The sequence below is a fragment of the Drosophila sulfurigaster genome, chromosome 3, assembly GCF_023558435.1.
Source record: "Drosophila sulfurigaster albostrigata strain 15112-1811.04 chromosome 3, ASM2355843v2, whole genome shotgun sequence".
Lineage (NCBI taxonomy): Eukaryota > Metazoa > Arthropoda > Insecta > Diptera > Drosophilidae > Drosophila > Drosophila sulfurigaster.
Genome location: NC_084883.1, coordinates 49392628 through 49419141, shown reverse-complemented (window position 1 = coordinate 49419141; position 26514 = coordinate 49392628). Strand labels below are relative to the sequence as shown.

The 26514-nt window shown below is 38.6% G+C and overlaps 3 protein-coding genes across 14 annotated transcripts in view; all 3 read right to left on the bottom strand.

The window, feature by feature from the left end:
* The window catches only part of LOC133840940 (uncharacterized), a 47516-nt gene that overhangs the window by 9384 nt on the left and 11618 nt on the right, over nucleotides 1-26514 (bottom strand). For 7 of the 12 annotated variants that reach the window (XM_062273162.1, XM_062273152.1, XM_062273155.1 and 4 more), the window contains exons 2-8: nucleotides 19746-20940; nucleotides 3212-3232; nucleotides 2125-3059; nucleotides 1700-2052; nucleotides 1442-1641; nucleotides 660-837; nucleotides 93-146 (exon numbers count right to left, since the gene is read on the bottom strand). In XM_062273162.1, the coding sequence (XP_062129146.1) occupies nucleotides 93-146; nucleotides 660-837; nucleotides 1442-1641; nucleotides 1700-2052; nucleotides 2125-3059; nucleotides 3212-3232; nucleotides 19746-20940 (2936 nt within the window). Of the gene's footprint in view, nucleotides 1-92; nucleotides 147-659; nucleotides 838-1441; nucleotides 1642-1699; nucleotides 2053-2124; nucleotides 3060-3211; nucleotides 3233-19745; nucleotides 20941-26050; nucleotides 26166-26514 lie in introns of those variants that run through there. The other 5 variants (XM_062273156.1, XM_062273158.1, XM_062273154.1 and 2 more) reach the window with 3 other exon arrangements.
* On the bottom strand, nucleotides 21695-22932 carry LOC133840948 (uncharacterized). The gene has a single exon (XM_062273174.1). The coding sequence runs from the start codon at nucleotides 22849-22851 to the stop codon at nucleotides 21763-21765; it is 1089 nt and encodes a 362-aa protein (XP_062129158.1). The 5' UTR covers nucleotides 22852-22932; the 3' UTR covers nucleotides 21695-21762.
* Nucleotides 23868-26036, bottom strand: LOC133840944 (uncharacterized). The gene has a single exon (XM_062273167.1). The coding sequence runs from the start codon at nucleotides 25880-25882 to the stop codon at nucleotides 23969-23971; it is 1914 nt and encodes a 637-aa protein (XP_062129151.1). The 5' UTR covers nucleotides 25883-26036; the 3' UTR covers nucleotides 23868-23968.

The following is a 26514-nucleotide window of genomic DNA, read 5'->3' as shown; positions in this document are numbered from 1 at the left end:
TCAACAATTAAGTGCAATGCATGAGATGATTTCAATGATGAAATGGAATGGATGATAAACATAAGATAATGAAATCAAAAGCATAAACAAACCTTGCGTTTCAGATTTTGTATAATTTCTTCTTTAACCAGGCAACCCATTTCGCTCTGGAGGGAAAGAGGGAAACAAAATCAAAATAAATCATAAAAAAAGTGAAACAAATTGTTAAGAAGAGACCCAGTACTTTTGCTTTAAAAATTGCAAATAATAAAACAGTTTAAACTAATGATCAAAAGTGTCAACCAATAATTTCGTATTCAATTTAAAACAATTTCAGTACTGGGTCTTAATCAAATTTACTAAAAGTGAATACCCCTAACGCAATTGCTTTCAGTTCGTGTCAATAAAATTATAAATGCAAAAACAAACTAAGAAGATAACTTGGCGAAATGTGCTCTACATATAATTTAGTGTCTTTTGCAGACATTTCTTAATCAATTGAATTATATTTTGAGTATCTTTTAACGTTTTATGACCAATTACCGCTTTATGCTGCGTTTCAATATCCGCGTTGGTATAAACAAATTTTGAAATTCAGCAAAAGGAGAGAAAGAGAACACGATTTTAGCACAGCTGCAAATAGAGTATTTCTTTGTCTTTCTGATCTTCGAGGCACATACCTCCTGCAGGAGCCGCTTAAGCGACTCCACTTCCTGCGAGTGTGTGGCCTCGACCTCCATGGGATGTTCGACTTGTACCGGACTCGAGGGTCCCTCGCAAACACTCGAATTCGCCGACACCGGCTGTGTGGAGTCCTCGGAGTAGTCGAGTGTGCGACGCAGATATTCCTCTTGTTGACTGTGGGTAAAAGAAAGAGAGAGCGAATTGTAATTGAAGTAATAAAACAAGTAAGAAAGCTTTGTCGAACGAACTCGACTGTGAGATACCCGCTACCCATTTCAAATAAATCCATATTCTAAAAATATCCAAAATTAATATATTGGAAATATACTGAATATATTTGGTATATCGATATAGTACTACAAGTAAAATATACCATAGACAATACTGGTATTCTGTTGTCATCCAAAGCCCGTTAGCAGTAAACGTTTTTTTCCAAGCAACTGTGTTTTTACTACTAGTTTTTATAAAACCATATTCTAAAAGTATACCAATTTAATATACTACAAAAGTACTAAAATATACCGAATATATTTGCTATATCGATACAGTGAAATATACCACAGAGTACAAAATATACTAGATTGTCTATTAGCAGATCTCCGTCTCTGAGTTCTAGGTGTTCATACGGACGGACAGACAGACAGACGGACATGATTAACAAGGAATACTATATATATGTATATAGGGTCGGAATTGCCTCCTTTTGACTCTCGCATACATTTCCTGCCTATCCTACGAGTAGCGGGTATAAAAAAAGATGATTAATCTCATAGCTCACCGCTTGATGCGTTCTTCCTTTTCTCGATCAGCCTGTAGACTCAATCGTATAAGCTGTGCCACCTCGGAGTTTTCGGGATCGCGTTCGCGTCCAATTTGGAATTTGACTAGACCGGAAGTGTTGCGCAACACCGAAGCTGCATAGGCTTGTGTCACACCCACCAAACTCTTGCCGTCTACTTCGATGATCTGATCGTTAACCTGCAAATGGAAAGCGTTTATAGAAAAGTTCCTTCGAAAGAACTTAACTTTTACTTACTTGAATGCGTCCGTCGCGTGCTGCGGCGCCGTTGTCGGTGATCGTCTTGACGAATATACCCAATTTCTCTAGACCCGCATCGGCGCCAACGCCCATGCCAATAATGCTGAGACCTAAACCCTCGGGTCCCTTCATCAATTCAACGGGGAAGACGTGCATCTTCTCCACACGCTTCTCCAGCTCGTATTCGGCCGAAGCGGCCACTGGATCGACATCTTCATTGCGGCGATCGTAGTCGGTCACTGAGAATGTGGAATAGACGTGTATGGGGCCGGAGCTGAAGCGTACCTTGGGATTCTTGCGTACGGTGATCGGTGGATAGGAGCAGTCGTCGTCATCAAAGTCTAGCAGACCTTTTAGAAGTTTGAAAGGGGCGAGCTTAGTGCAACGGCTTAAAAAGTGTGGAGCCAGCCACCTCGACCTACCTGGCACTTCCATCCAAAAGTTGCCATCCTCAAAGTAATGCACACCGGCCTCGACGAGCACCTCCTTGCTCCTAACCGGCGGATATTCGGGTATATAATACTGGCTATCGTCTAGCTCAGTGATGCCGGTGCTTAGCACCTGGGTTGAACTTGTCGTCGGCTGTTCGACATCCGCTAGCGAATAGGTTGAGTTGTGTTTGCTCGAGATGATGCTGTCATCGATGGTTGTCGTTTGATTGAATGTCGCATCCGATTGCGTGGACTCGACGGATACAATCGATTCGTGCAGCGATTCACCAGTCACATACGTTTGATTCAAGTCGGAATGTTTGCCAGGGGTCTCGATGGATTCGTAGCCATTCTCGACGTGCGCTGGTGTCGAGTTGTTGTTCGTGTTGTTTATTAGCAGATTCTCTAGACTGCGCTTTGGTGCCTCGAGCACATCACGTAGCCACTCGGGTTCGTCGTCGTCGTGCCTTGTGGTTGTTGCTGTTGCTGTCGACGGAGTTGTTGTCGTCGTTGTTGTTGTTTCTGTCTCCGTGCTATCCGCCTTCACGAAGGTGGCATTCAACGTGGCTGGAGTTGCAACTGTTGCCGGTGCATGACCAATGCCCACAATGTCCACAGCTTCCACGTCATCCGAGTCAAAGTCTTCCTCTAGTTGCTGCTGCTGTTGTTGGTGCTGTTCGTCTTCCTCCTCTTCGTTCTCTTCTTCGATTACTCTGACTTCGTCGTCGTCTTCTTCCTCCTTGACGACCGCTGGGACAGCGGCAATTTGTATGTCCTGCTTTGGCTCCTCGCTGTTGAGATTCTTGGCGCTGGTCGGCGATGTTGCAGTGGCAACAACGGCAGCAACAGCCACGCTCACATTCGGCGATGCGTTCAATATCTGCTCAACTTCCTTGGCCTGTTCGTCCGACAGCAGCGACTGTTGCCTGTCGAGTGAATAGATAACAAATATCAAATATTAGCATACAATTTCAATAGCGACCAATAACGAGCACGTCTACTCAAGGGGTTTAGTATTTCAATATCATTTGGGGATTAATACAGAAAAGTACAAAACATAAAAAACAAAACTACGAACCTGATTTTGTTCTCCAAAATGCTACAGCACGAAGACAAACACACATACAGAGATAAACGACAGATGAGAGGACAACAACAAACGTTTACAAGAACAGGCAATTACGATAAATAATGGTATAAAAGAAAGAGAAAGAATACAGTCAAAAATTAAATGAATATACATGCAAATTACTATATATATAAAGTACAATAATAATCGAGACTACGTTACAATTACATATTAATCAACTATAATTACGTATACGTATTACATTAAAATTGAAAAGTAAAATACATACTTAATCTGTAAACATATATTAAAAGAGACACAATTAAAGTTAAATTAAAAATGCAATTATGCAATTACACAATACAGATTTAAATGAATAATTAACATTATTTTGCATGGCTGCAGTCAAGAAATTTCTTTAATCCCCAATAAACTATTATTATAGAAAGAAGATATTAACATAACTAACCTAAGACATAATTCAATTTTAATTTTTAAATTGAAAATGCAATTATGCAATTATATAAAATGAATTTAAGCGAGTAAGTAAAAATATTTGGCATGTCTGCCATCAATTAAGTTTTCTTTAGCTAATAACAATTACAACTGTTCTTATTCCCCAATAAACTACTAATATGTAAAGTAAATCACAACTAGCTTAACAAATCAAGCAATTAAATGTTTAATTATGCAATTACATAATACATATTGAAAAAAGCAATTAAAAGTATTAAGCTTGGCTGCAGCTATGTTTACTTTAATTAAATAAAAACGAATGTCAACGGAGAAATTTCTCAATAAACTATTAATATGTGAAGTTAATCAATGTTTCATAGCCTAAAAACCTATTTAAATTAAAAGTGCAATACAGATAAAGATAAGTAAGCCAAATGGTAAAGCAAAAATATATATAAAGAATATATCTTCTCTCATATTTAACTAATTTTAATATTTCATGTGTTTTAAAAAGCCATAAAAGAAAAAGCAAACGAAAAATATTTCTTACTCCGAAATAAAATATTGAAATGTGAATCAACGTGCATTGAGCTTAAGAAATAATTCAATATTCATATTTAAATTGAAAAAGCAACTTTTCAATTACAAAATCAGTATCGAAATGGTTAATTAAGTTTATCTTGCATTTGCTGCAGTTGTGTTTACTTTAAGTTATAAAAGAAAAGTTCTCTTCTTATTCCGCAATAAACTTTTGAAATGTGAAGCAAGTCATTTTCAGCTTGAGAAATTAATTAATATTCATATTTAAATTGAAAATGCAATTATAGAATGACAAAAAAGATTGAAGTTCAACGGAAAACAGCGATATCCATATCCGTTGATGTGATAAGACTCGAAATGAGTTATAAAAATATTTTTCAAGCTAAGAAAGAACTTTTCTCATTCCCCACTAAACTATGAAAATGTCGCTTTTAGCTTAAGAAATTTTTGAATATTAATATTTAAATTCAAAATGAAATTATGCTAGTATAATATTTTTCAAGCTGAGTTCTATTTACTTAAGGAAATAAAATGGAATTCATAGCAATACATTTTTAGCTCAAGAAATGCTAAATTATTGAATATTAATAGATGCTCTTTCAAGTATTGCAGCTGTTCAATTATTAACAATAAATATTTTATGCCGTGTATGATTTGCAAATCTTACATATATATTCGATATTCGGCAAAGGCAGCTTAACAGCTTTCGCATCAGCATCGGCAGCATTTGGTGGCACTTTACGACCTTAAAGTGCAGCACTTGCACCGCGAACACCAACAAGTTGTGAACTTTATCGCCGTTGCAGTTGGCATTAAATGAAATGGCAAATGTAATAAAATAAAGTTTCCTTCCCTCTCTCTCTCTCTCTCTCTCTCTCACTGTCTCTCTTTCACACTGACTGCGAATATTGTATAAGGAATTAAAATGCATTTGCCATTTGGCGAGCGCCGCAAAGTATGCAATGCCAAATTAAACATGCACGCTTACACGAGCACGTCGCAGCAATAAGGGAAGCGAAGGGAGGGAGAGTGAGACAGAGAGCGGGAGAGGAGGAAGTGAGTGAGTAAAATTATGGCGCATACGCAGCGTTGCACACGCAATGACACCTGAGCCACACACAAGATGTGGAGCAGCAGCCGAGTTTTGCTGGGTGCATTTAACGCTTAAGTGTTTCGTCACTCTCACTTGTGCGTGACGTCACGTGTGAGCAAGCAGTTCATATGTGTGAGTGTGTATGTGTGTGTGTGTACTCAACTATTTTGTACTCTCTGCTCTGTCTGTGTTTGTTAATTACTGCCAACAATTGGCAAAGCTGCCGCTCTCGCTTGTTGTTGCTGTTGCTTTTGCTGTTGGCGTCTGCTCTTCTTGCTAATCAGCTAAGACACACACACACACACCTACACAACTACACACCTGCACACCTACACACATTCACACGTAGCACTTCAGTTGCTGTTGTTGCCCGTTCTAAGTGCTTGATTATGTTGTTGATAATGAGCAAAGCTACTGTGTAGAAAACAACTTTCTGTGTGGCAGGTCGGAAATTTGCATCATTTTCAAGCGCACAAAAAACTACTTTTAATTGTTTTTGTGAGTGGGGTATCAACAAGTTTTACACACTCTTTGACACTACTTTGCTTTATCAACTTCTTTATAAACTTTTGTTCACTTCTAGGGTATTGCTTAGTTGTGCTTTGCTTGAGTTTTTCCTTTCCTGTGTGTTTGCCATGCATTTAAATGAGTTTTACAGACAACTTCAATTCTATAATTGCACTGCCAGTTGCCATTGGGCACCGTTAATTAGCATTTTGTGGACGCAACTGATTCGAGTTTCAACTCGTATTGCAACTGTCAATGCTAGAAGTGTGTGTGTAAGTGTATGTTTGTGTGTGTGTGTGGAAGGGCAATTCCAAATAACAATTAAAATGTGCAAAAATATTGGGACAAAACCACAGAAATCGAGCGAGTTTTGTAGTTCCAAAAGCCGCTTAGCAGTCAATTAAATGCAAGTTTGTTTCTGCTAAGCGGGTATACACGACTACATAGACACTTTACAGGTATTAAGAGAAATATGCCAGCTTTACTTCAAGAGCTCGTTACAGGGTAAATTTCATTGTTTTTCCCACTAAAATTGCTGCGAAAAAAAACTTTGAAAATGTGCAAAAATATTTTTTTGGGAAAAACGTGCGAATGCGAGCAGTTAAAAGTCCTTTTTAGAGGATGGGAAGGGGGAGGGGAAAAAGTCTTTAATCGGCTTATGCTTAACTGTATTTAGTCCCCTCTTCTAAGCTAGATTAAGGCAAGCAGAGCTCCCTAAATTAGCATACTACGATAGTTTTATAATTAAAATAAAAATAACACGACAGCTTTTAATTGCTTCAAAAAGTGTGTCACACAAACACACACACAGAGAGAGAAAACAACACACATTTGCCTGGAAGCATAGCAAAACACATCTCATGTTGCTTCTTAAAGGGGGGGAAAGAACGAACACGCGACGCATGCATAACGATATGAAATATTACGCATACGGCGTGTGTGACGGTGACAAAGTTTCATTTTGGCTGATGAAAACGCAAAAAATAATTATGAAAAATAATCGAGTTGCCACAACCACAAGCAGCATGAAAAACAACAACTGCACGCAGCGCGACGCCAACTACAACAACTAAAGCAACGACAACGAAAGCAACAGCAACAACAACAACAACAACAACGACGATAACAATAACAGCGACGACAACATCAACAATGGGCAACAACTTTAACGATATTTAAATATGTGTGTAACGCGTCACCAAAAACGCGAACGCGAAAAAAAGCGAAAACTGCAGCGAAAATATTGTGGTTCTTTACAAGGCAAGAAAAAAAACCACTAGCAACGGCTACTAAATACACTTTTTCAATGATTAATCCATTTTTTTGTATTAATTGAAATATCAGTCTATGATGTTAAATAAATAAATACGATAAATATCAATAATACTTTTTCTTAAAGTAAATAATTTAATAATCAAATTGTTCAGAACTAATAGGAGCTCAATATGATATTCATATTTATAGATAAATATCAACAAAACTTTCTGTTAAATTGAATTACTAAATAAAAAAATTATTGAGAACCAAAAGAAGTTCAATTAAAAAATGAGACACTAAATCAATTGAACTCAAAAATTTAAAAAAGTCATATGTCTGCCTACAAAACCAAATCAATTGTTTGTTGGTTGTAATGGAAATGTCAAAATATATAATCACAGTTATTAATTGGCATCAATTAAACACGGCATTAGAATAAAATCAATTTTACTCTTTGCTTTGATTACAAAATAAACTAATTATTAAGTTAAACAAATTAATTTCCTGCAGTTTCTGCAACAAAATATTTATAATTAATTTCAATTACTGCGAGTAAAATATTAAATCAATAGTTCTCAATATCAGTAAAGTAATACATTAACATCAAATCAAATGTACTACTTCCTTAATAAGCAAATTTATCAATATTTAAAATTCAATGTGACCAAGTAACATGACAAGAGAAATATACCGTAAAAAAAAGGCAGCAAAAGGAGAGTATTAACAGGCAAAGGCAAATGCGTTAAATATTCTGACGCACACGCAGCGAAACAAAACATCGAAAGCGAACGCGAATATGAATGTGAAAGACAAATGCAATTATGCGAATGCGAAGGGAACGAAGGGAGGTGACAGAGAGAGAGAGAGAGAGCGGGGCTTCGTTTGTAACTGTTAACCCGCAGTTAACAGAGGGCACACAATTCACTCCGAGTTGTTGGGCAAACAAAGCGCGCGCGAAAAAAGAAAAAACAAGAGGAGAGAAAAATAAGCGACGGCTGTCGCTTTGTTATTGCTGTGTTGTTGCTTTTTGGAGTGAAAATGCGCCTGAAACGCTGACTGCGTGTTGTTGTTGTTGCCTACTTATTGGAGCAGGCGAAGAGAGGGGAAAGGGGTTGAGCAATGCTCATTAGGAAAAGCCACAAGAGGAAAAGGCAAAGCCAAAGCTGCCGACAACGCCTCTTAACATATGGACACGCCATTAAGTCAAACAAACAAACACATTTTGATGCAAGTATAAGTGTGTATGTGTGTGTGCGTTGGTGAAACAAGGTCAACGCTTATTGTTTTGTCATACACTTTTAATTAATTTAAAGAACAACACACACACACACACACAGACAACTAAAGGCAGCACACAACACAATTCGGGCAGGCCTTTGCCTGTTAGTGCCTTGCCCCACAAAATGAGCAGCCAAAAAAACAGAAAAAACACACACAGCTGGATTCAGTTGTGCTCTCAATTTTGCACTCTCTTTCATTCTCTCTCTGAGTTGAGTGAGCTTTGCGTTTGTTTGAGTGCAATTGGCAAGGTTGTTGAGATGACGTCATCGAGTCATGAACTCGTGTCCCTTGTGCGATAAATATAACAAAATTTATGTTTAGTCATTCGAGAGTATTCACAGAGTTCTTTTAAAAAGGGAAAAGCGGGGTGTTAGCTTTATTTTATTAATAGCTGTCAGTTAAATTAAAAGAGCTGTCTGGACTGACTGCTTCACACAGTCATTTTGTGGCTGTAACTGGACGCCAAAGCAAGTCAAGGTAATTGCTGACGCTATGCGCAAACGAATGCGAATGTCATTCAGTTTAAATACGAGTACGAATACTCGGATTCCCTCACACAAACACACACATACACACGCAATTTGTGGGCGGCTAATTTGGTAGTTGCTGCACTTAAATCATTTTGGCAATTTTCGTACATAATTTCAATTCAGTTGCAGTTGCTGCGACAACAACAACTCAACCGAAATTGCTCTCTGCCTGTTGACAACAACGGAATAAATTGAAAATACAATTTTATCATGGCAAACACGTACACACACGCACACAACAACAGCAACAGCAGCAGCAACATGAGCTGGCAGCAACAATCAGCTTGCGCCCCAAAGTATGCAACAAGAAAATCACAAAGGCCAAAGTGTGGAGCAGAACGGGGGGAGCGGAGCCAAGGCTAAGGAGCTGCAGGCAGAGCAGTTGTCAGTGTTGAAAACGACAAGTTGGCAACAATTATAATTGAGCATCTGTTTCTCCTATATCCTGTAAAATGAGCAGCAAAAAGAGTCGCCTAAATTCACAGCTAAAGCGGTGGAAATTGCAGCTAAATTATGCCAAAAATTTAACCAAATCGAATTGCTTATCTTTGCTTAAGATTAATGGGCATATTTTGTGCAGATTTGTTTACTCAAAAATAAACAATTTGCACTAATCGCTTAGCATTCAATTTAAGTGCAAATTATGGCATTTTTTCTGCGCTTTATTTATTAATTTTCTAACTTATTAAAGCACTTTTCTGAATTATACTGTATAAACAATGAATTCAACTAATGACTGCGCTATAACAATAAACCTTGACTGCAATTGCTACCCATTGAAGCTTTAACTAAATTAATTACCAATCATTTAGTTGCTATTATGCTAGACAAAACAATATTTGTAAAAGTTAAGCGCAATCAAGCGGCATAATTATGGATAACAATAATATTAGCATAACTATAAAATAATGTCAACATTCTTATCATAATTTCATTATCCAAATAATCAAGCTGTAATTGTGTTTGGGCAAATGTCAATTAATCATTGATGTAATATCGATATAATAAATATACCGTATGCATATACCAAATTCCACATTCTGTATATCGATATACCATATAGTACAACTTATATTATAAATTTAAAAAAATGGCATATCAGTATACTTAAATATTCAGTATATTGACTAAAAAAACCACATAGTACAAAATTTAGCAGATTGTTAACCTAAACAATTAGGATCACTATTTACAATATTACTTAAATATACCAAATGCCATATTCAGTATATTGATTTACTAAATATATCACATAGTACTAAATATATCAGACAGTTAACCAAAACAATTAACAATTAACAGAATATCGATATACTAAATATACCACTTAGTACAAAATATACTAGATTCTGAACCAACTGTCATACTCAGCATATTGATATGCTAAATATACCACATAATACAAAATATACCAGATTGTGAACCAACTCAGCATATCGATATACTAAATATACAACATAGTAAAAAAATATACCAGATGGTTAAACAAAACAATTAAGATCACAATACACAATATATTTGAATATACTAAATGTAATACTCAGCATATCGATATACTAAATATACCACATAGTACAAAATATACCAGATGGTTTAATTAAGATGAAAATAATATTAGCAGAACTATGAAAAATTTGCAACATTTTTATGACAATTGCATGTCTAAATAATCAAGCTGCAATTGTGTTTATGCAAATGTTAATTACACGCGTAGAAGTAACATTTGTTTAATTATGTATGAAGTGCTCATTTGATTGTTCTTTTATAAACATATCAGTGGTGAATAATGCAACTAATTACCTAAATTCATAGTTGCAAACTGCATTCTAATTGTTTAAGTAAGTAAACACAGGGTATAAAGCATTTGTGAACTTTGTTTGCCTGATTTATCTCCAAGTGAGTGTAAGCGTTTATGTGTGTGAGTGTGTTCATGCGTATGCGTGTGTGTGTGTGTGTGTCACTTATTGTGCTCGATTGCACATAGCATACATATGAGCAAAGAAAAAGAGACAAATAAACGACAATGTCAACAGCAGCAGCAGCAGCAGCTGAAGCTGAAGTTGAGACTGAGGCTGAAGTAGTCGCAACTCAATCGCAGTGGGGAAATGGCAGCGTAATGCAAAATGGCAATCGGCAGCAGCAGAAGAAGAAGAAACAGCACAAGCACCAAAAACTGTGGCAATAAACAACGCATAACTGTTGACAGTGCCATAAGGGGAAAAGAGGAGAATGAAAGGCAGAAGCAAAAGCAGTCATAATTCAGTTGAATATTTGCCAGTTGCCAAGTGAATTACCGCATTGAGCATGTGATGCATGCAACTGTCTGTTTCGCTGGCAATTAAATGCTTGACAATTTCTCCCAGTTGCATGTTCTCTTCTCCCTTTAATCATCTACTTGCCACGACACTATATTTTGCCCACATACTTATTAATACAAAATTATGCCACAGACGACGAGTGTTGTGCATACAGTTTTTATATATTTTTCGGCACACAAGTTTAAGGAGCGCACTCAAAAAGTGCAACAGAAACAAGGCAAGTGAAATAAAAATTCCATAACTTGGCAACTAAAATGCAAAGTTTCCAAAGTGCTTTGCCACATCAAGTGGGCGCGGCATAAAGTAAAATAAAGTGAAGTAAAGCTGAACTGAGGGAGGGAGAGAGGAAACACTTTCACATGCAGCAGCTGTCGTCAAGTTGAAGGCAATCAACGTGCGCTTCGAGCTGGAGTTCTCTCCCTCTCTTTATCCCTTTTCTCTGTCTCTCAGCAGGCGGTCTTCTATAGAACACACAAATAGACAGGAAGTGAAAGCCGTGGAATAAAGGGGAGAGAGAGGAGGATGTGGCATGCAACTGCAAACTGCTGTTGGGGAGAAGCCTGTTTATCTTTTATCCGTGCCTTCCAGCGGGCACTTCAATTAGCAAGTCTCTAACTCCAACGCCAACTCAATCTCTTCATCTGCATCTACTAAATGCAAACTCACTTCTCAGTTCAGTTTCTTCTCTCTCCCTCTCTCTCTCTCTCTCTTAGTGTTTTTTATCCCACATGACCCATAACTAAAGATTAAAGATCTACGCGCAATGGCAAACAAATAAATTTGGGTATTTGCTCAAGACTGCGATTCCAACTGCAACTTACGCGCAAAAGTTGGTAAACACAAAGCTTAACATGGCCGATAAGACGGGCAACAACAACAACAACAACAGCCAGAAACAAAAGAAACAAACAAGCTAGTTGGAAAAGGTGCACATGGCGATAAAGTCAGTGAAACAAACATTTAGCGGCCATACAAAGTGCAAAAAGGAGCCAAAGGAAAAGGGCATTAGCGAATGTGCAAGTAAACAAAGAAAATGGCTGTGGAAAACAGTTACAGAATGCAGTGAAATATACACTGCACAAATAAGTATAAAACCAACTAATAAATAAGACAACTTCCAAAAGTTCTTGCTATAAAAATGTCACAATTAAGGAAGTATATCCTAATTTAAGATTTATTATATTAAGGAGCAACTCAATTATATAAGACGAATATACATATATAAGAAAGCTAGAATCAAGTCTGCTGGCTACCCAATTTTAATAGTATATGCAAAACAATGCGAAAGCAATAAAATATACCATATAATTATACCGAATTAATACTTTAATATACCAATTGTCAGATTTAGTATATCGATGGTATAAGATGTTGTACAATGTACAATTAAATATACCAAATGCTATATTTAGTATATTGATATACTAAATATATCGCATAGTACTATATATAGCAGAGTTATTTCGTATGGAAGTTATATTTGGTATATCGATTTTCCAAGTGTATCGTACTTTAATATACCAAATGTCATGTGGTATATTTGTATACTAAATAGTACCAAAAATATACCATATTATCTACCAAAGCAATTCAAATCTGAGAGCAGCAAATGTTATGGTTAATCTAATCCCAAGCAAATTTTTCCTGGGAGTAGCATATATCATAAGTTTTTGGAATATATATTATTATCTATGTTTGAATAATCAAAATTGTTACTAATTTTTATTTCTTTTCCAAGCCTTATTCGACCTAATTATTGTGCAACTGCTCAAGTAATTACCCGCTAATTAAGCGCATCTTTTGTAATTCCAAATTGCAAATAAAGCTTCCATTCATTGCTTCCCATAACATTTAATTTAGTTGCATTAAATTTCGCTTTTCAAAGTGCAACAGCTGCAGTTGCAAAGTGCGAAACTTTTTTGCGTACATAAAACGTTACAAACTCCATTAAAACTCGCACAATTCCCGCTCATTGACTGTAGAGCATCTCGAGGACCATTCAAATAAATACTCGCACTAACAAATGCCAAAAGTATGTATAGTGTCTCTATGTGTGTGTGTGTGTGTCTGCTCTATTTCCAACTTGGCTTCGGCAGAATGAGAAAAAAAAGAATAAACAGTTCGTAGTGCACTCTTTTCTCTGATTGTAGCGCTTCTTGTAGTTTTTTGTTTTATTCTTTTCGTTTTTTTTATTGCAATTGAGCGTGCGATAAGCAGCGCAACAAAAATGAGATTACAACGCAAAAAGCCAACGAAATAAATAGAAAAGGCGAAAAAATTATTCGCGCTAAATCCCTGAGGTCAAAACAAAACAAAACCTAGAAAAAAATCGCTAAGCGCAGTCAAAAGCAAAAGTTTCAAACTAGCTACCAAAAAAAATAAAAAAAATACAAGAAAGGAGAACTGAAATCTAATGAAAAATAAAGGCAAAAGTTAAAAAGAGCACCAAAAATTATTGGGAAGCAAGTGCAACTGAAGGCAAAGTGGCCAACGGGCAGTTTTTTTAGAAAATTGGAAAAGCGTTGGCTGCTAAGAAAATGGAGAAGGACTCTTTTTCCCCCTGTACAATTAAACGCAAAAGCGTCGAAAATTGAGCAGCCAAATGGCCACAAAATTCGCCAGCGATGCAAATGGAGCAATCGAGGACAGCAACCAAAAATTCTTCCTTTTTCCACGCATGTCAAGGACAAACGCACCGAGTGCCGAGTGCAAAACGTTTGGGCCCAAAAAAAGTTGGTAGACTTTTACTTGCACTTTTGCCATGGCTGAAAGATAAATGAGCCGAGTGCTGGAGGCAAATATTCGGGACGTGAAGCCAAGGACAGCAAAAGCATCAACACATGCTCTGGCTGCTGCTGCTGCTGCTGCGTTGCGCCACCAATTTATGTAAATTGCGGGCTAGTTGCGAGTTGCAAGTTCAGAGCTCAGAGCGCATTAAGCAGTTTGCCGTAAATTGCTGCTGCTGCAGCGGAGCACATACGCCATGTGTGATTTTTTTATATTTCGCTTTTTTTTTCAACGAGTTGCAAATGAATTTCAATTTTATGCAACGCGAGTGACGCGTGCTGGCAACAGTTTCGTGGCAAGTGGCAACTTGGGGAGAACTTTTTCAATTAGGCCACAAAAAAATGCGCATTTTGAAGGGCCAAACGAAAAAGTGTTTTAAATATTTTTAATGCAAGTGTTTAGAGAACATGCAACACACGAAGTGGATTTAACTAATACGCTTGAGTTGCCTTTTCTATGCTATGCTGTTTATTTAGCATTTCTACAAATGTGCACTTAAAACACACAACTCGAACTCGCCTCGACTCGAAGTGGAATTCGAAATACGTGTCAACTGATGTTGCCCCCTTTTGAGTTGCCACCGCAGCAATTGAAATCAAATCAGCTTAAAAAGAGCAATTGCTAAAAGCAACTTGACGCCAACTTCTCTGTCTCTCTATTTCTCTCCCTTTTCCTTACTCTTTTTGTGTCTCTCCTTGCAAATGCATTTCGCGTGCTAAAACTGACAGCTGCCCCAAGGGGCAAAGGCAACTAAAGTGGGAAGGGACTGAAGTGTGGTATTAAAGGCGCTGCCTTAAGTGTTGGCATATTGAATGGCAAATGAGCGATTAGCGCTTGTCAGAGCTCCGCTTCAAATTTACGCGACAGCAAAATTTAATTTGAATAAACTAATGGAAATTCATCCAGCAGCAGCAGCTGTGACACTTTTTTTTGGGACTACGCTTTATGCAATCAAAAAGTAGTTATGGAAATATTAGCAAAAGTGTGCAAAAGTGAATTGCATATCTGATTATTCTGAGCACACACACAAGGCAACTGAAGTAGGTGTAAGAGTGTAAGCTTTTAATTGGGCATCGACACAAGTCAATTCGATGTCGCCTCGAGTCGAGCATTTCACCACACGATAGACGTCTAATTAAAAGCTAACGAGCCCCACAAAATGCAGTTAATGTGTGGTCAGAGACAGAGACAGAGATGGAGACAGCAAACGTGACATCAGCACACACAGAACATACACACACACACACAGGTCACACTCACTCACACACAGAGAGCAAGCAACAAGGCCATTAAGCAGCTTCAATTGGCATGGCCAAAAACCATACTCGATGACACCGCAAAAACATCATCATCATCATCGTTATCATCATCATCAACGTTATATTTTGCACCTACCGCACAGCAAAATGAAATTTCAACAGTCAAGCGTCTCAGCTTCGTAGCACTGGCATCACACGCGGCGTATACGCAATATTTTAATTAAAACTTGCTTCCGCGTCGCCAGCAGAGTATTTTCTTACACTCACACTTTTTTTTCGTATTTTTTGCTGGCGATATTTCCTTTTTAATATTTTTGCGCTGAAGCAGAGCAAAATGTTAATTAAACGAACGCATCCGATGTCGAGAGGACAATATTCAAGAGCTGAACAACGCGACAGGCGAACGAATGGCGGCCATGTGATTGGATCTACGAGTTGCAATAACACCAGCAGCAGGCAGCAGCAGCAGCAGCTGAAAGCAGCTCCTCGTTGATGCCACAAACTGCACAAGCAGCACTCAAAAACTGCAGGCAACGGCGGACAGAAGCGGACGAAGCGAGCCAAGGCAACGCGAGTTGCCACAACGAGAAGAGAGTCAAGAGCGAAAGCGAGAGCGAATGCACTTTACACTCAACAGGATAACAGGCAAACTCACTCATTCACTCACTCATACACTCACTTACTCATTCATTCACTCATTCATACACTCACTCGCTCTCTCTTGAGTGCAAAGTTGAGTGAGTTTGGCTACGTTCGAGTTGTTTGACACTTTGCACGAAACTTGCACATAAATATAGACCCAACAAACAAAGCAGCAAAAAATAAAATGGCAGACTAATTGACGCAAGCCGCAAAATATGCAATATAACATTGCTTCGATTTGGTGTGGAGCGACTAAGCAAATACCCTGTAATGTATTAGGTTATGATTTATGGAAAAGGCAAGAATATACTTTCTAACTAAATTCGTTTTGCTATTGAAAGTCTAAAAAAATGCTCTAAAATTTATTGATAATTAAAAGTCTAGCAAAGTACCATGTAAAATAATAATTATTATAATTTATGGAAGTGACACGAAGCTGTAAAGTATGCTTTATAAATTCGTTTTGGTATTTAAAGGCTACAAAATTGTTTTATATTTATTGAAAAATCAAGAATCTGCAAAATATTATTGTTTTTATAATTCTTGGGATCTGTAAACTCTTGAAGATGAACTAGCAAACTGACTTGAAACATTTTCAAATATATTGAGATGTCAAGAATCTGCAAAATATGTAAAATAGATTTGTTTCGATTTTAAATGATTAGCAAAATCCGAGTAATATTATTATTACAAGTTAAGGAAAAGGAATATTGCCTTGCAAAATATGCAATTTAAATTCTTTTTGATATTGAGAGGCTAGAAAATTGTCTTCAAACTTATTGAAAAATCAAGAATCTGCAAAATATTATTATTATTATAATTCATGGGAAAGGAATACAATATAGAATCAAATCACTGTAGAATAACTACCAATATCTCAACTATCTTGAAGCGTATTTAAATTTATAGAAAAAACAAGAATCAATTTTTTATTTTTCAATAAACGATGATGATAATAATCAATAAATCAATAAAATAAGAGAATAAATTCAAATCCTCTTATTTGAGCTTCTTTATAACTTGCAATTCGCATCACTTTTAATATGATTATGATTTGATTTAAATATATTTGTGGCATTCAAACTCGTTGAATATTATAAAATTTATATAGTATAAATTGTATTTATATTGAACAGCTCAAATTTTAGCTGCATGCCTAAAATTCAGGTTCATGTGCATAAACCTTAAAATGTTATTTATTTATACCTCCATTTTACATTAATAACAATTTGCCTCACTTTTCACATTCAGCTCTCATTTTTCCAATCTTCTGTTCAGTTTTGCTTTTTGCGTTTTTTGTTGCAAATAGTTGCAAGTTTTTCGCATTCTTACAAACTGAAATTCCCTTTCTTTCGATACTTTTCAAAGAAAACTACATACAATTTTTTCCCTGATTTTTCTTCGACTTCGTTTTTTTGTTTGTTGTGTTTCATGGAAATTTACGTAAAAACCAAAATTGGTTATTTGCGTGCCGTGACGGCAAAATAACAGCGCCAACGCCACCATTTATAGTCCACCTATCGCACACCAGCAACTTCCCTACTCTCTTCCCTACGTTCCCCGATTCCTTTCGGAAAGGGAATGCGCACATTTATAAGCTAGCACCAACAATTGTGCATGATAAATAGCCAAACAAGAGTCGAGAGGAGACGAAGAAGAACTATAAAAGCTCCAAGCGTTGAAAATTGCATTTTAATACTTTTAGAAAAGAGTTTTGCAAAAGAGGAATGCAAAGGAAGGGAAAGGAAAGACAAGGAATGGAAAGAAACACTGAACGAAGCGAAGCGAACACACATAAATCAATGGCAAGTCAATGCAATTGGAGAAGTGAAGAGGATTTTATAAGCAGGCCAGCCAGAAGTCGAAATGAATGACTGCGAAAATCTACTTAGGGCCAAAGTCGAACCTCAACCAGCAGGTGTCCAGATACCAGATAGTAGATAGTTCAGATATGGTTTCGGGGGCAACAACAACAACAACAACAACCCAATACACAGCTGCCACACACCTGTGCTTCTGGGTGTGACATCAGACTACATAAAACAGCGAACGGAGGAGAAACTGCGGAGGGCGATACAAACAAAGCAAAGTGCATTTTGTGGTGCGTAGCCCCAAACGACGTCATTAAACAAATTGATGCATGACTCGGACAACACAAGAGAAGAGAGGAGTATAAGGGAGGAAGTGGAAACTATAGCCAGTCAATGGGTTAAAGTTCAGAGCAGTTCAAAAGTTTCTTTTTTTGGCAACTTAAAGGAAGCAACGCGAGTTGTAACACAGCTTAAAAAGTGACTACAAAGTGCGTGAACAACGCTCAACGGAAGCAACTTGCAACTTACAACTTGCATCTTGCAACAGCAACTCTCAAGCAAGTTCTGGGTGCAGTACGACAAACGACAGATTAGCTTACAATTACAACAATGTTGATGATGATAGAGCGACAGCAGTCTAAAGAGGCAGCATGATGAATAGCTGCCGACGTCTTCGTCCCGAGTTCGACTTGAGGCCGTGTGCCAAGGACACACAAAAGCCAGACCAAGGCGGCAAATTGAGAAGTGCAGCACGATGATGGTGATGATGATGATGATAATGATGGAGGATGGTGGTGGTTGGATAAATATTTATACAGCTTGTGAGCTGCTTGCGAGTGCATAAAGGAAGCAGGAAGCCAAGGATAACATCAACTAAAAGCCAAGCACAAGATCAAGACAGACACAGACACAGACAGAGGACTAGAGGAAAAGCAACTGCTTGGACGGAGGCGCTTAATAGAAACAAATGCTTAGAACTAACTAAAACAAGTTTATAAATTTGCAGTAGCAAGTAGTTGACCAAGAGATACCCTCTACTTAATGTATTATTATTATTTTATTGAAATGACGAATGCAATACCTTACAGCAATGAGAGGAGCCAGAGATACCAAGGCTTTCTATTTTCCATTACTAGTTACTGAAGAAATGTTTTTTCTGATTGATTGAAGCGACACATAAAACCTTTTTGAGCCCTATTTGGAAATACTTTCTAAAATTTTATAAGACTACGGAGAAATCAAGTATTCATAAAATTTGATTTTAAAGAAGAATCTTCTATGCATTAATAGACATTGAAAATTCCATTAAATGGCCTACCAAAAATATCACACAATTTTATGCAAAGACTTGGTCAACTCTTAAATCCATCGATTAGACTTTTAACAAATGCTAATAAAGAACAAGAGGACTAAAGAAGGATTCATCCTGCATACCTTCTATTAATAGTCCTTATATAAAAAGTGTAAAGATTATTTATAATTAATTTTTCTACTCATAAATAAGTGTTTAAAGTAACTTTGTTCCACTATAAAACTGGATAAAGTTGACATTTTGGTATCAGAAAATTGTTTCACTTTTTGTTTTTCTTCATACTGAATTTAAATTAGCTTTTTTATTATCTGTTTTATAGTCTTTCATTTGCTTCAGTCGCAGCCCAAATAATATTCTATTGAAAAATATGTAAAATATGTAAAACAAACTTGCTAAGCTCTTAACAAAAGAAGTTGTCTTTTAATATTGCAGCGAAATAAGCTATTTCATTATCCATTTTAAAGACGTTCATGTCTCTTAAGTCTCACTTAAAATAATGTGCTATTGTCACCCACTTATTATACGCTTGTGTACTCGGTATTAAAATGGCAAACTAAACTAAGACTACAGCATGCGGCAGTGGCATTGTTGGAGTGCCTGCACACAGGGCGTATGTGTGATATATAAGACAACTTCTCCGACTCCAACAATGCCATAAAAACATGCGCAAACATTACATATAAATAAACTACAAGACAACACGGGATTAAACATGCCTTAGCTAGAAAAGCAGAAACAACTGCGACTCACCTTGAACTCAACAATCGCTCCGCCTCGGCAGCTGTCATGGCATCCGGCAAGCTGTCATCACGCGGCATCGCTTTGGCCGGAGCTGCAGACGAAGCTGGTGCAGCAGCAGCAGGAGCAGCAGTTGTTATCGTTGTTGCCGTCACTGTGGTCACATGGACTTTGATCACCTCGTCGACGACGTCATCGATGAGCTCCACATCCAGTTCGCTGCATTTCAAATGCTGCAATATATCCTCCTCATCCTCGCCAGCACTCGTGTCCGCATACTCTAGATCCTGCAGCTCGAGTGCGCCTTGCGCCGGTGCCCGACGTTCGGGTAAAACAGGTGCCTGCTCCTCTTCCTCCTCCTCCTCATCCTCGGGCTCCACTTCAACATATTCGACTGCCAGCTGTTCATCCTCTTCCTCTTCAGGCTGCTCCAACTCGAGCTCTTCCTCTTCGTGCGCGTCAATCGAGGCAATGGGCGCAATTCCCTTGACACGAGCTGGCGACATTGGAGGTGTGGACTTTGTGCTCCCACCGCCACCGCTGCCGCCATTTTGTTCGCTGCTGTTGCGTCGCCTGATGGGCGACACCACGCCCACCGGCGGTGAGCTATAGACGCCACGATGCAGTGGCGACGCTGTCGCTGAACCATCCCCACTCGATGCCGTCGATGTGGGGGACTGAAGCAGAGCCCGGGGAGGCGTTGCCGGCTGTGGTTCCTGCATTTCCGGTTTGATAATCGCATACACTGTGGTCGACTCCTGGACAAATCCGTTGGCGCCATGGAATTTGCGTTGCATGTCGCTCACCTTGGCGGTGTCATACAACTCCGCCTCGGAGCCATAAACCTCCCGCGACTCGCTGCCATCGGGATTGAGGCGATAGCCCACATCCACATAGTTCAGCGTGTGCTGTGTCTGTCCCTGCTCCTGTTCCCGTTCCTTGTTGCCTTCCTCGCTGTATGTGGGCGACTGCAGCTTGGCCTTCAGCTCGTGCTGTGGCGCGCTCTCGCTGAAGCCTCCTTCGTCCTGGCTGGCCGTCGATATGATGCTAGGCGGACGTTGACCCAAACCAGCAGCTGGCATATTGACCGTGATGCTGCTCCGCTTGTTGGCCACACGTTGCGGCGAACCGTTCACAGAGACGTTGCTGGAATGTTGTTGTTGTGGTTGTTGTTGTTGGGGAGTTGATTCGTCCACAGATTTGCGACCTGCAACAGAGCGAACATAAAGGCAAAATTGGTTAAAATTGTATCAAATTGAATGAACTTGAAGTAAAGTGGTTATGGGATCAGACAGCGTAAAGGGAAGAGTAACTATTAAAATAAATCAATAAGAAATTTAGTTGAATTTAAAGTAAGTTAGAATAACGTTATATTCATTTTTTTTGGTATTAAAATATACCAAAACTTAACAATTAGATTCATGTATTTATTAGTTCATAAGCCTCATATATGATTTCGTTGTACTAATTATTAAAACATATAAATTGGAAAGTAACACGAATTTAAAATAAGGTAGATTAACGATGTATGTTTGGTCTTTGGTATTAAAATATACTGAAATTGAGGAAATGGGGGAAAGTGGATGAAATTTGGATATGTTGTAGAACATATTTTTAACAGTACCAAATTCTTTAGTCTCACACATGAAGTCTTTGACTAATAACCTATAAAAATTCCTATATATTATTTTATGGTACTACGTTTCTTAAATTATTTGTCAATAAACTAGGATGTTTATGATTTACACATTTTTAGAATTCAAAGCTCATTCCCTTGTCACCATTTCGTTTGTATCCTAATAAACTGTTCTAATTACCATTATCACAATTTTTGTTGCTACATGAATCCCACTTTATTATTATTTAATTTTATAAAATCCAAAATCAAGATAGGCATAAATGTGGCTTTTAACAAATTAAAGGTCATCAAGACGTCTTAAAACCTTATTTATTTATTAGTCAATCACATACTAAACATATTAAACATACTTTCGTACACAAAAAATAATACACTGAGTTTCGCAGCTTATCAATTCGACAGCAATTTGATCAAATCATTCTGCATGTTGAGCAGCATGTGAGTGCGTTCTTTGGCAAGATCAGCAGCTGCAACTAGAGGCTGATGGTTAGGATCATTGCAGCGATGCCTGGCATAGAATTCTCGATAACGTTTCAACTCCAGCTCAAAGTAATCATCGGGCTCCGACAACTGTTCACCACTGAGCTCCGACGTGATCAAAGCCAAGAGGTAATCCATATCCTTGCGCGTTTGCTGATCAATGGGACGACGTTGATGACTCCTCGTTTGAATGCGCGGTAGCTCAGCAACCAAACTTGAACTGCTGGCGGTGAAGGAATCAAAACTCGAGCGACACGATGAACTCTGGGAGAGCGACAAATTCGATTTGGGCACAAGTTTGGGTCTTGATTTGTAGGCCAACTTGTGAGTGGTGGCTTGAGGATACTTTCTTCTGTTCGAGTTGTTAAAACCTCCTGCATGACGCGAACCAGAAGGTTGCTGACTACAGCAGCTGCCCTGATGCTGCAACGTGCTCATCATGCCCAGCCAAGCACTCTCATCGCCCATCGATGACATGCAGCCTGCATTAGGTACAACAACGTCTTGAAAATCGACACGGCAGAGCGTATCCTGTGGTTCCTGCTGAAAGATGCCGCGCATCTGCTTCTGATTGAGGCAGACACTGAAGTAACTCATGTAAGCCTGTCGCAAGCGCAGCTCTTGAATCGTTTCGCATTGCCAGCCCAACAACTTGTTGCGCCACTTCACGGCTTTCGCATGATCCAGCGACTTGGGACAGAAGGCTTCATCGGGCGTCGGAGCCAAAGCCAACATCAGTTTGAAGTCCTCATTGTAAAGCTGCTCGCTGAGATCGTAATCCTCATCATTGTGCAGCCGAAATCCGCTGCGTGATCGCTTTTTACGTGTTTCGCTCATGCTCGTGTGGCTGCCACGTCTACGCGATCGACTCGACTCACCTCGTTGCCTGGGACTCGAGGAGTTCAAGTCATCGCTGCGACTCTCGCTGCGTTCCTTGTGCTTCTCACGATGCCTCGAAGAAGACTGATAACGCTCATCTCTATCGTATATAGAAGCCATCTTACATCAATGTTCTTTCACAATTTGAGTTTCTTCAATTTTGAGCATAAATTCCAAATATTCAGTTTGTAAGTTTGTCAAATGTGACTCAGCATGAACATATTTTTTTCTGTTGTGACATTCTCAATGAATTGTTTAATTAATGCGCAACAAAAAATTATTAAATGTTCTGCAAAATGCTTTTGGAATAGTCTACAATTATATATAGATTTCAACATTTCCCCCATAAATTGTCCACAAGGAAATGAAACGTGGGCGCAAAAAGCAAAAAGCAAAGAGCTCGCAATCTTTGGACAGCCAATAAATCTGTTTGAAGTGTCGCCATGACGTCTCCAAAAAAAATACAACCCAAAAATACATTTAGTATTTATAATTGCCAACGAATAGAATGTAACATGCGCATTTATCTTAGTCGAGCAATTAACCCATTTTAGTGTGTCTAAAATTTAAGACAATTTGTTATAACTGTGCTAGTCAGCATTGGAATTGTTCTCATAGTCCATTAAATTTATAAGCAGAAATGCAACAAATTTTATCCTGAATGCTGTTTTTACCAATTACAATATTAAGTATTTATTATTTGTATTATATTCATTTAGTAAAACATGTTTTTAGGATAGAAGCACATTGAAACATTGTGCAGAATCTGTATGGCATATTGTGAATGTAATAGTATATTGATATACCAAATATATATTTCACCATATTGTAGTAAATTTTATCAATTTTGTGTACCAAATATAGATTTTAGTATTTCGTAGTATTTTTGGTATTTTAATTTGGTATATATTCAATGTAGTTTATTGATATACTAAATAAAGGTTTCAATATATAATAATATGACAATTTTTTCAATATGTAAACTTAGTATATTGTGAATATATCAGTATATCGGTATACCAAATATAGAGCGTAGTATTTTTCGGTATATTAATATTTTGGTATAATTTCAACGTAGTGGTATAAACATACACCAGCTATGGATTTTTGTATATTTGAGTATTTTTTCAGCATATATATTTGGTATATTTTAACGATATTAGCGCAAAGTTTTTTTTTTATCAAAAATTGATTGTGGGTATCTCATTATGCAAACTTTTACTCATAGAACAGTGATCTAAAATGGATAATTCGCATTGCCAACTCGCCTATGTCGACATCTTCTTAAACGAAAATATGCGTGTTCCATCAGAAAGCCCAACAAACTCGACACTATGCCAATTATCCACAAGTAGAAGGCACCCTGCAGTATGTCCATTGTGAGCACAACACGCTTCTTGCGTCGCTCTTGCGCTTCACCCACATTGATTTCCTCTGTGGGAAGATCAGAATCATCGCCCAGATCCTCAAAGAACTCATCCGATTGCGTGGAGCGAGTTCGATGCAGCACATCCAATTCTGTCCAGTAGTCAAAGAAACCATGCTCGAAGAAAGCGCTCAACAGCATTTGAAACTTGTAGAGAAATGGTGAACCAATTGGCATGATATAAGTGCTGGGCATAGAACGTAGATACTGCTTAACAATGTGATAGGCCGAACGTCCTGTTTCCGGATTGTATGTCAGGGCCAGAAACTCCTTCGCTCTGTCATCGCGCATTACAAAAGCAGCGCGCTTCGAGCGTTTACTCACAGGTACTTCGTAAAAATGATATGTATCATTAAATGGATGTATTCGCTGCCTCGCAGTGAGCATTTGATACTGATGTGGCGACAATGATGAATTGATGGCTTCAAACATGGTTGTCACTCCGTGAACTTTATAATGCATTTCGGGCAAATCTTCCAACGAGTCCAATTGCTGTTCATAGCTCGGTTGAACAAAGCTGCTCTCGAGTTTGCCAAAGTAAATTGTGGTCAGGACATAGCTAAACATGACCCAGCTCATGAGGAAGGCACGCAACGAACTCTTGCCCGAAAAGTGTTCCACAGGTTGCCCGAGATGTGTCTTGAACAACATGTCAAGGATCTCGGGCCAACGATCGCCCATTTCACCGGAGATCCAACGTATGAACCACTGAAACAGCAAAAAGATGCCGAAAGCAATGAAGAAGTTAATCCACAGCATATGCCAAACCAAATTGCTGAACGCAGTGACAAAGATGCGATACTCCGGTTGCATTTTAGCCGCAGGGACGACCAACAAAATTGTGGTTCGCCTGTAGGGATACGTGTGCTCCACCCGTGGCCAAATGCAATCGAGCACAAAGCGTATGTTCAACGAAATGTCTGTGACACCTTCCATCAAATCCGCAACGGCGCCTGTGAAGCTGCCATTGGGCAGACAACGTCCGTAGGTCTCTCCATCCGGTGGAATCACATAACGAGCTGTGGCGTTCATCTTGGCAGCCAACAGACGCGCAGTGAAGCCATCGATCGCAATGTATCCTCGAGTTTCCACCGGTTGCAAAGGCAAGGCACGCAGCGGTTGACTGAACATGGAATAGCGCAACTCGTAGCCACGCAAATTCTTCAACTTATCCACATAGCGAGCCGATGTGGACTTGCTCAGTTCCAAACCAGTGACGCCAAACGGATTAAAGTCATAGATGTCCTGCGGTGCAGTGATGGCCAGCGCAAAGAGCAACTTCTTATGCCAGCAACCAGCGAAAAGTTGCCGCAACTGCTGCTCGTTGGCCTCGGGCCAAACGAAGAGATATTTGTGAAAGTGTCGACGCGGCTGTCGCGGATTCAACATGTCCAGAATGCGACGCACCAACGGTTCACCATCCTCGCCAGCTGGTAGGTGAAAGATATTCATGCTGTCGGTCTTGCGAATTGGCTCCAATTCGTGTGCCTCCAGGCTGCGCATTGCAGTCGGCACGCGAGAGCTGACACAACGATGCAGTGCAGCCTCGAGTGCGGCATAGCAAGGCGTGTCTTGAGCCGGGCAGCTGACACAGCGATAGATGTAGTTGATTTGTTGTGCCTGCGCCTGAGCAATGCGACAACTTGTCCCCGCCAGCTGCAAAGCTGTATCCAATTGACTGCTGTTGGATAAACCCAGAGTCAAGAGTCCAAGCAGTGGCAACATGTTGCCAAAGTCACGCTCAAGTCACAACTTCTGTCACACTGGGCGTATACTTAATGCTAAGCAAGACTTTTTGCGTGCAGTTTCAATTAGTGCACAAGCATAAATATATGTGACTTTAGGGAACAATTACAAATTAAGTTGAATAAATATTTGGAGATCCTTACTAACCTCGACAAGCTGAACAGAGTTTACGCAAACTGAGACACATTTTCACGCACACTATTCACGTATTTTATGCACGACGGACTTTTAGAATTCTGTCACAATTGTTAAACACATTTTGTCAGCACTAAAATACAGCACATTATTTTCGTTTCATTTAATTCGATTATTTAGCCATTTGCGAACATTTGTCAATGGAGTTCAAAGCATCGAAACACATGTACCAAATAAAACAAGCAAGACAGCTATAGTCGAGTGTGCTCGACTGTGAGATACCCGTTATTTATTGGCAATAAAAGTACAATAGTGTGGTATTATTCTTAAAATAGACCAAATTAATATACCACAAAAATACTAAAAATATACCAAAGACCATATTTGGTATGCTGATAAAAAAATATACTAAGCTTTAAATGCAGTAGTATATCAATATACTAAATGTAACATTTGGTATATTTGTAGTATTTTTG